Source organism: Populus alba, chromosome 7, assembly GCF_005239225.2.
Source record: "Populus alba chromosome 7, ASM523922v2, whole genome shotgun sequence".
NCBI classification, from domain to species: domain Eukaryota; kingdom Viridiplantae; phylum Streptophyta; class Magnoliopsida; order Malpighiales; family Salicaceae; genus Populus; species Populus alba.
This window is the reverse complement of record NC_133290.1, coordinates 2,979,675-2,990,560: the sequence shown is the minus strand read 5'-3', so window position 1 is coordinate 2,990,560 and position 10,886 is coordinate 2,979,675. Positions and strand designations below refer to the sequence as shown.

The 10,886-nt window shown below is 33.6% G+C and overlaps 1 protein-coding gene across 1 annotated transcript; it reads right to left on the bottom strand.

Moving 5' to 3' along the window:
- Positions 1–2,151: 2,151 nt before the first annotated feature.
- Positions 2,152–6,520, bottom strand: LOC118063178 (malate dehydrogenase, glyoxysomal). The gene is made up of 9 exons (XM_035077134.2): positions 6,189–6,520; positions 5,859–6,077; positions 5,187–5,501; positions 4,421–4,510; positions 4,248–4,331; positions 2,998–3,033; positions 2,802–2,891; positions 2,591–2,685; positions 2,152–2,496 (listed from the first exon to the last, which is right to left on the bottom strand). The coding sequence occupies exons 1-9, from the start codon at positions 6,249–6,251 to the stop codon at positions 2,424–2,426; spliced, it is 1,065 nt and encodes a 354-aa protein (XP_034933025.1). The 5' UTR covers positions 6,252–6,520; the 3' UTR covers positions 2,152–2,423.
- Positions 6,521–10,886: the final 4,366 nt, after the last annotated feature.

The following is a 10,886-nucleotide window of genomic DNA, read 5'->3' as shown; positions in this document are numbered from 1 at the left end:
TTAACTGTAATACCAATTTTATCATCCAACAGTAAGAATTAACTACGGTGAGCATCGATGATATGCTGTGACGTGACTGTATTTTATAAATGAAAAGAGTGTTTTCAATGATTTTTTTTTGTACATAAACCCTTATGATTGATTAAAATTAATCCATTAACCATAGGGGAAGCAACGATTTGATCTTTTATATATATATATATATATATATATATATATATATATATATATCGTCAAGAACATGAAGAAACAAACAGAGAGCCAGTGGAGCCTCGAGAGAGAGGCAGGCCTGGCCTGGGAATGGGAAGGATAAGAAAAGAAGGCAGCAGCAGCTTCTTTAATTATGAAATGTTTCACAGGCTCTCTCCCTCTTCATCATTGCTCAACCCATTTAACCTTTGCATGCTTGATTCTGTAGTGTTTTTGCCTGTGAACATGATGAGTTGAAAGTAAAAGTAAAAAACTTTCATTTGTGTTTGATAATGTAATTAAAATATATTTTTTATTACTCATCTATAAACATATTAAATTAATACTCGTTTGCATCTAATTTCAAAAGTGAGAATCTTACAAAAAAAAATAATAACATAATTTTAAAAAACATTGAAATTGCAATACTTCAAGTATAATTATTGAAGTAGTAGTTATTAAAGCCGACCCGGAGTCAATTTAGTTCAAGGATTGAGTGGTTTGATAGATTGACTCGAGTTAATTTTAAAATATTTTTTTAAAAAATCAAATATACATAAATTTTTATGTCATGATTCATTGAATTTTTTGTATGTTTTTATGTATAGGTTCAGAGTTGATTTATTTTATGATTCATGTATAGGGATACAATTTTTTTTTTTAATATCAAGTCTGTTTTTATATATAAAAAAATGATTTAAAATAAAAATTTTTTTTTGAATCAAATTAGGTATTTTCTAAGTAAAAAAAAGCCCTCTACTCAACCTGACAAATCGAACCGAAGTCAAAGACAAGTAATATATTTGGGTAGAGATGCAGGTGAAGCAGAATTTGGCTTAATATGAGATACCTACTATGATTTGAAATCCATCTATAACTTAATTATTTCGTCCGTTCCTTTTCTTTATTTCTTTTTCTCAATGGCATTTTTTAAAATAAAATACTAATCGATTAACCATGATGTCAGATAACTGTTTAATGATTTTTTATACCACGAGAATTAATTTTTTTTTTTAATAAACTAAAAGACAATCTCAGACAATAAGATCTCCAAGGATTTAGAAATGTTTGGTATCTATTTGGTATTTCAACGGTAGCGATTTTAAAAAATAAATTTTTAAAAAATAATTCTAGATATATCTGATTAAAATTATTATGGAAAGAATATTTATAAAAAAAAAATAGATAAAAAAACAAGTTTATAATTTAAAAACAAATTATTTGAGCTCCTATCAATCAATGTGACTAAGCGAACGAAGTTTCTCTGTAAGTTGAACAAAAACAAAGACTACCAGTGTTTCCGAGCAGAGCCAATCATTCAGGCCCGATTCACAAAGCCAGTGGGAGGAAGGAAGAAACAGTTCCGGTGACTGGCAAAGAATGAATCTCAGAAGCTATCTAGCTGGATGCCACGAAGAGGAACTGACGTGGCATCCGAGAGGTTTTTCAATGCACATCTGACAGTCTATCCTGTTCAGTTCTGTCTTTGCTTATCGCTTCTCCTATTTCTATGTTTGTCCCTTCAATTATTTCTGCACTCACTCCGACAGTCACTGCCAATAGCGTGACTCTTCATCTTTCTTTTATTTATTTAAAAGTATATTAAGTAATATATTTTTTTTATTTTTTAGATTTTATTTTCAACATCAATACATAAAAATAATTCAAAAACATTTTAAAAAATTCAATTTATTTTAAAAATACAATTGAAGTGCAAAAACGAACACAATCTACACTGTTTTCAAGGATCAATCCAAAACTTAATCCATGTTAAGGTAAAAACAAAAACAAATAAAAATTAATCCAATCAAACTAATATGAATCATGAACCCAATTAAAATCTTATGCCTTTTTAAAAAACATTAAGACAACATTTAACTGAAAAAAAAACAAATAGGCTATTGAATCGGATCATGGAGTGGGCTGGGCTGGGCTGCGTTTAGCATCTTTGGAATTATGTCCTTGAAAAAGAAATCAAACCTTTGCACTAGCAAGTATTCTCTGGAATAGTTCAGAGGTTATAATTATTATTTCTTTCTATCTATTCATTACATGAATCTCACCAGAGCCTGTGCAAGAAACCTCATTTTTATTACAAGATTCGAACTCTCTTACTCTCAGCTAAAACAAAGAAATAAAACTTATTTCAAGGAACAGGTATCCTGAGGAAACACGGTACTAAAATGAACCACAAATGGCAGAAAACCATCACTGAAATATATCAATGGCATAACTCATTTCTTTACAAAGGAAACCCCCTTCTGAATGCTTCCTGCTAGCTCTTTCTTCGCTTTCTCCAAACCAGCCCTGTTGATAAACAGATATGATTCTGTTCTCTTAAATTTGTAATGAATTTAACCAGGTTTTTCATCAAGAGAGTATAAAGCAAATAGTTACAGACCTTTCATACTCATTGAGGGGTCCAAGTGGGTAAATTTCCTCTACTCCGTTACGGCCGAGCCGTACCTTGGATGCAAAGAAAGGCAGTTCGGTCACCTATAAAATGTAGCATGTGAGTTTCATACAAGCCCCCTAGACTCACTAAATGCTCAAATGTAGAAAAACAAATGATTTAAAAGATGGTTCACTTAAAAAGGACACCGCAAGCAAACCTCAGAAGCCACATATGCACAATGGACAACAGCAGCGTCTCCTCTCAAGGCCCGGAGGCAAGCATCTGCAAATTTAACAGCAGCATATGCCTGCAAATATTGTTTTATATCTCTAGTCACATTACTTCGATCAGTCCAAATTGACAAGTAGAATAGTAAGGATTAAAAAAAAATTGTAAAAGTAAATGCAACCAACCATTGATAGTGTCGCAGAACCAGCTCCAGCCTTTGCCTGCAAAATGCATCCAAATGCTGACTCAAACATAATTGAAGAACACAACACCATGGCAATAGAATGGCACTAAATCTATAGGGAGATGTCAGCAAAATAATCAATATGTAAAATTCGAGCCAACAGCTGCAAAAACTTGGCAATTGATATCAAATCCTTGTCAATAATTTCTACAGCTAATGCAGTGGCAGTTGGGTACTACAATAAAGAGGACAATTCCTTATTCAAAAAGCTGAACTAAATTTTTACTATGAACTCGGCCAAAAATCAGAAAATTATAACAGCAGCAGAACAGAGATCCAGGAATCATACAGGCATTGTAAAGTCCTTAAGGGTTCAGGAAGCTATCTACTAAAGGAACACATTCCTTCCAAGGAGAAATTATTTTCTCGAGGTAAGAAATTTTCATTGTGTCCCTCCTGCAAACTTGCTCCCACGCACTATATCAGCCAAAGCAGCTTGGTCTTCTTCCATTTGTAACAGTTATAAGAAAAATTTGCAGTTCTCTGTTTTTCTCTCTTTCTTCGTTTTTTCTTTCAATCAGTCTACATATATGATTCCAATGTATTTGATTTTTTTAAAAGGAAACAAAGTTGACATCGAAGAAAATTATTCTGGTAAGACAAAAACCATAACTTGACATCATTCTTTCGGGATACATTATATATATGTAGTGGGACATTCAGGGGGTCTTTCTTACAAGGCAGAGAACAACAAAAACAATGAAACGTCATGCATAGAACTTGTGTAAGAAGTTTGAAATCTTAGCATCCCAAGGTTTGAAAAGGTAGATTTACAACACCATGCAAATAACAAGTATTAAAATTTTTAAAACCTTGTGTCCATAGATGTTACAAAAAGATTTATCATGATGTAACGTTTGTTATTAATAGCAATCTTTGGATGTGTTCTAAACATGCAATTCTGGATGGGCTTTTGCAGCATTGAATTGCCAGTCATATCTTTACTACAATGATCCCCGTGCAACAAATTAAGCACATGGACCATCAGAAGACATTTATTAAGAGAACCAAAAAGATTGACATCAACTTAAGCAAGACTCCAATGGCCATCAGATGAGGCTACAGGATACTGCAAGCATGAAGTTTAACATGATCCCAATTAACCCCTCCAAAACAACAGTTGTTTTGGAGGGGTTAATTGGGATCATGTTCGAAAATAAAATGAAAAAACATGGCACAAGTATCTCTTACCTCAACAACTTCTGTTCCGCCATTTTGAATACGATCTGTCAAGTAGTCTATTTCTTTCTGTGTGAATGAGCATGAAGGTTTTACCTACACAACGGAGAGCAGAGGACAGAATAAGTGATACAAGAACTACAATACAACATACATACAGTTCCCAAGTTTAAATGAAGTTAAACCTGTGATAGAAGAGGTAATATAGTAACCCCAGCATGACCCCCGACAACTGGAACATCAACCTCCCTAGGATCAAGACCCATAATTTCTGCCTGTGGTGTAAACAGAATTAGGAAAATAACACATACATTAATTCCAGAATGGAAGTGAATGATAGTAAAAACACTAAAATAGAACAAGAAGTTACAAGAAGCAAACAATTGTATAAAACATGGAGCACTGAGCTAAGCTATTTTAAATTCTCTATGCCATGGTGGATTACAAGCAACATAAGCAATTAACAGTATAAATACTGGTATCATAGTTTATGTAACATCGATTATTGAATCACATTGCTTGTCTCGAAAATTCATAAAACTAGCAATATCTTCCTCATAGAAAATAATTTACAGGCTCAATTTATTGCAAAAGAAGCCACCTCACAACAGCTTTACAGAACATCGTTTCAGTCAGTAACAAGTATGGGATGCATTAGATATTTCTTTCTATCATGAATGAAAATGAGGGAAACAGGTTCCAACAATTAACAAAGACTCAAACTTCCAACAAGAAGATCATATCCTTCACCTGTACACTGTCACGACCAATGCATTGATCCATCATAATTGACTTCAAAGCATATAATAAAGTTATAAAGGAGTGGAAAAGATGCAAGCAATTTGGTCATTTAACAGCAGATAGCCAGCCATTAGCAACTCATTGATATATCAGCAGTAAAATGAAGCAAAGATTATCCCAAATGAGTCAACAGTGGTTCGTAGTTATTACCACAAAAGTATTGGCTCTGACAACATCAAGCATTGTGACTCCCAAAACTCGTTTTGGATCAAAGACACCAGCTTTCTTGAAGACTTCAGCTGCAATTGGAACTGTGGAATTAACAGGATTGCTAATTATGTTGACAATAGCTTTTGGGCAGCATTTAGCAATTGCTTCACAAAGAGTCCTAACAATTCCAGCATTGATGTTGAAGAGATCATCCCTCGTCATTCCTGGTTTTCTAGGAACACCAGCGGGAATGATTACAAGATCCATCCCTATTAGAGCATCCTCTAATTGCTGCTGCCCCAAGAACCCACGAACCTACAAATCACAAAATAGCATAAGTTCTTTTGCACAAATTCAGAAAACAGCTTACTTATTTGAAGTTTCAAGCTGTCAACCACGACAAGTTAAGGACGAACTAAGTCTCAAAGTATTTGAGCAATCACTAATCTAAAAAAAACCCTTCATCCAATCATCAAATCAGATAAATAGCTCCAGATTTTGAAACCCCAAACGCCACAAAACACATCATAGCATAGCCAACCAAACCCAGATTCCAAATTACCATAAAACAGATATTAAACCAAAAGGGAAATGAAATAAAACATCATGAGAAAAAATTGAACCCCAAAAATAAAAATAGAAAAGAAAAGAGAAAAAGAAAGGGGTAATTACCACAGCAGAAGTGTCCATGTGACTAATATCAGCAGTGACACCATGAGCATTGACGACATCATACAAGTGAAGAAGAGAAACCAATGGGTTCATCTTCATTAACATAGCCAGTGGCTGCCCTATGCCTCCTGCAGCTCCCAGTATAGCAACCTTGAACCCAGATGATGCTCCTTTGGCTCGGCAATTCACCCGCTCCAGACCCAAATCCTCCTCCACCATCTTTGTTAAAAAAAAAAAAAAAACAGTTTTTATCATTTCCCTTGATTCAATTAATTAAAAGAAACAAAGAAAGCAAGCAAACAAATAACTAAATAAAAAAGATAGAGAAACCTGGAGATTTGGAGGATTAATATGGGCTGCAATTCTTGCAATGCGTATATTGGATTGCTGCATCTTTTTGTTTCGTTTCTTTTCTTGGAAGGGAAAAAGAGGAGAGGGAGAGGGAGAGGGAGAGGGAGAGGGAGAGAGAGTTGCGTTGTTGATATCTACTCTACGTTTAAACTTGTTGTGCAATAGAAGAAGAAGATGAAGAAGAAGACGCCTTCATACAGGAACATGAGATGTATGTTCGGCACTGTACTGATGACGTCAACGTTGAATTCAGCAAAAACTAATTGCATTGGGAAACGTGGAAAGCATCAAAATTCATCTTATCTGCGTTAAGTGTGCTTTCCAGTTACCATTCATTTCCGAATTTCTACAGTAAATTATAAATTGTTTTTTGTAGTATTAAAAATTATACGATTTGTTATTTCACTTATTTGAATATTGTTGGGTTTCATTTAACTTAATATTTTTTTTATATTAGAAAATGTTTTATTTCTCTTTCAATCTTTCTGAACTATTTACTCTCTTTTCTTCGTTTCTATTTCTTAAAAAAGAAGAAGAATATCGATTAGAAAAGATTAAGAAATCAATGAAAAGGACTAATTAATTAGTTTTCAGAATTGGATAGATATTAATTCGTTTCGTTTTATAGTTTCTCCCATTTTCAAAAGAATAAAACATAGGTTTTTAATATGATCACAACTTTTTTTTAAAAAATTTATCTTGATTTCATATATAAATTTTCATTTATATATAATCTTTGAAAAATTATTCCTAAAATTCAACCAAAACCAAAATCAAAATCGTGGTCGAAATAATCACCCCTAACTACAAGCATCGCTATCCGGATCTCGGTTGTGTCCAAAATCGTGGTCGTTGAATGCTATCTTTATTTTTGGTGGGCATCGGGCGTCAGCGATCAATCAATTATAACCTACTATCATTAAATTAATTAGTCCTCTTAGTTTTGACAATCATACGTTTTTAGTCCCTCCTCAGTTGTTTCTTCCTTTCTGATTTTTTTCTTCAAAAATAGACAAAAGAAAATAAGAAATAGGTGATATGAAAAAATTCAATTAGAAAAATAGGCATTTATATATATATATATATATATATATTGATTAAATATTTAATTTTAAATTGGAATGGGCTATTTCATTAAAATACCTAACACATCTTAGGTGACAAAAGTTACATTTCATTGCACTCAATGAGCATCAATCTTCTACGGAATCCTTCAAGTATCATCAGTTAACATGAAATATAGGTGTGGATTTCATTAAAAGTTTTTTCTTTTTGGTTTTATATAAATAAACTTTACTTTTTAAAATAAATAATATTTATTTTTAAATAATATTTATAATATATTTAGCTTTACATAATATATTTTTTAGGGTGTGAGTTTATCAATTAGTTTTATTTGTGTTTCTATTTTTATTATTTTTTATTAATTTAAATAAATAAATTCAGCAAACATAACTAAATAAATATTTTATTTTGTGTGATTAGTTATTTGATTCACATTCATTTATTATTTTTTTAATTTTTCTTTTAGTTATTGTGAATGATTTATCTCTATTTATTTACATAGATAATTATTTATTTAATTAATTAGATATTTGTATAAAGCTTTTGATTTATATTTTAAATTTTTTTTATATAAAAAAATACATCGAAATAATTTACATACACAATGATTTTTTGAAAAAAAAAATTATAATCCACAGTGAAATGCAAGTTAAATAGCTAGTAAATATTAGACTTAGGGGCTCAAATTGTCATTGTATATGTTCATATATCTTTAATTAGTATTAAATCATTATTTTTGAGAATTATAGCCCTCGTAAGGGTTTTCTTTTCTACTTTTTTTCTCTGTATTGTGTAATTTTTTTTTCCAATTAATAATAACATGCAGCGCAAAGGTTTCCTTATTTTTGTTATACGAAATGCTAGTTCTTTATACGAGAAATGATTCTATAGATGAAAAAACAAGAAATAAAAATCACTGTCGAAATCTTGTTATTTCTTTATTTTTATTTGTTTTTTGTTGATTAATCTTGAAACTAGCTTCGACAGTGTAATATGTATATCTGATGATAAGCAGAGCAGTCAACGGGATGATAGTCCATTCTGCGACACTGCAACTTTTTGGGATCGGCGATACCATTCAATTCCTCGAAATATTGTGGAACAGCCTTCCTCAAGCTCAAAACGACATGAACTGACACAATCACCACTCTCTGTTGCCATGAACCAGTGGGAACAATTGCTGAACCTGCAATTGCTTCGCCATCATGTCCAGCAGAGCCATCTACTGTCACAATCAACCATACCCTTTTGTCTACCCCATCTCTCTGGTTACCAGTTACCAGGAGTGAATGCACCTGGTGTTCCTCGACCATTCACTCCCATTGGAACAATTGATGGTAGCTGGCATTTTCTGTGGTGGGAGGAGGTGGAGCTTCTTTGAAAAACCATCCTCAGGTTTCCAACCCGGGCTACCAATTTGTCTGCCCATATCCATGCTTTCCAGGTAATGTAGGCTTCTAATGTAAATCAGGATGCAATGTACTGCAATATTATAGAATTTGTGTGTGTGTGTGTGTGTGTGTGTCTTGGACTACTTTAATGGTCGCCTCTATGGATAAAATGTGTACTCAGGTGGCAGGATTAATGTTAGTATAATGATATGCAACAGGGAACTCTCAAGTGCCTTTTCTTCTGGGCATTATTATGAACTGAAGCTTTTCTTGTTAGCAGGGCCTTGGGATACCTCATCTTGCACCTATACTGTTCCAGGATTATACGGCTATGTCCGTTCACAACCTCCAAATATGCCTGGTTCCGCAACATCCCCCTTCTAGAATCTTTTCAAAGAGGCATCATTAGGACACCAGAAAAACTTTCTCAAAAGCACCAACAACTATGGGATGCACGTCCTTTCTTCAACTCTTCTGTTATTGTTTACTGTGATCTTATTATGTTATGGTTGTCAGTCAATATAAGTGAATTTTTGGTTTACGTTGTTGGTTTTGTGTGAGGATGAAGTCAGCAGAGAATGTTCAGCTTTGGTCTGTAATTGGTCTGTTGCAATCAGAAATAACTGATTACAAGAGCCGTATAATGAAAGCTTGAAGCAGAAATTCCACCTGTGAAGCAAGCAGTGGAAGATCCTATTGCTCATGTTGCTGGAAGTGCTGTATCTAGAAAAGCATCAAAGAGAGGAAGACCAAAGAAATTAGCTGCTTCAGTTGATGCTTCACCTTCACTTGACAAGCCTCAACTCCAAGCTCAAGCAAGAAAATCAGAACCATGCAAGGTTCAACCTGAAGCCAGAGCACACATTTTTGAGGAATTTGTCCTAAACAAGGTAGAAAACAAAGAAGAAGAACAATAAAATCCCATCGTCACTGCCAATCAAGATAGAATAGGAAGAATTCAAAGATGCTCCCAGACAGTAATGTTAGCATGGAAGTTGATGGAGGAGAACTGAATATGCCTTCATATCACAGTCAAGTTCACCAACAAATGCTGGGAGTACAAATGTGTGCAGTTGGCCATGATTCCTCACTAGACATGAAAAGTAATGATTACATGGCTGGAGATCCAAGCATTTCTATAAAAGTCTTTTCTCAAGAAGTTAACAATATTGACAATATAAAGGTGCTTTGGCTACTCGTTTGGGAGAAATGAACAAGAGCAACCTTACAGAGTCTCCTCTAAAGACAGTGGAAAACATGTGCTGAATATGAGTTCGGAAACCTCCAACAAGTTGAAAAGTTCATTCCAGGATGGAGTTTTATGAATGGAGAGGATGCCTCCAATGAGTTTGTAGGTTTAGCGGCATTATCCAAGGACAAAAATGAGGAAGAAATGAGAGATGATGCCTGGGAGAGAGGTGAAGGTTCACCTCATATCAGTGACTGCTGATGGATTTTTCTTCTGGGGAGCTGCACTTCACTCTGGAAAGTAAATCAAGTATTTTGCTTTTAGGACCAACAGTAGATGAAGTTGATGATAAGAACTCTGCTCAACTGGGCCAACGTTTTGTGTACGTGATAAAGGTTTGCCCAAGATTTTGTAGGAGAGCAGATTTCACATGCATTCATGGCGGCTACTACTTCTGTCAACATGTACGTGTAAGAATTTGTTCAAAGCGCAGCCGTGTGAATGTGTGTGTGCATGTGCATTGAGCCTAGATGTTGAAAACTTCTGCATGGGCAACCAGCTCAATCCAGTCCAAGTGAAAATTTCCAAACCCAGATCCATTGAGCTGCCAAGTTAGGCCACCCTGAAACTTAGGATGGACTGTAGTTTTTTTTTTTTTTTTTTTTTGGGATTAGACCGGTTTGTTTTTGGGCTTTGACTATTTCCTTTTTATTTAAAATTGAAGAGAAAAAAAAAACAAATTATTAAAAAATATATATTTTTAGTTATTTTTCAAAGTATTTTTTATTTGAAAATGCATTGAAATAATATTTTTTATTTTTTAAAATTTATTTTTAATATTTTCAGATTAAAATAATTTTAAAATATATTAAAAAAATCTAATTTTAAAATTACTCTGAAAAAAAAAAAAAAACTGAGAGATGATGTGTCACAGCATCGCACTGTACTAGTACTCTGTAAAACCGAGAAGGCCTAACAATATAAATGTGATTAAACATTGCTTGGTTGGGCCATTGGGATCAACAAGCTGTC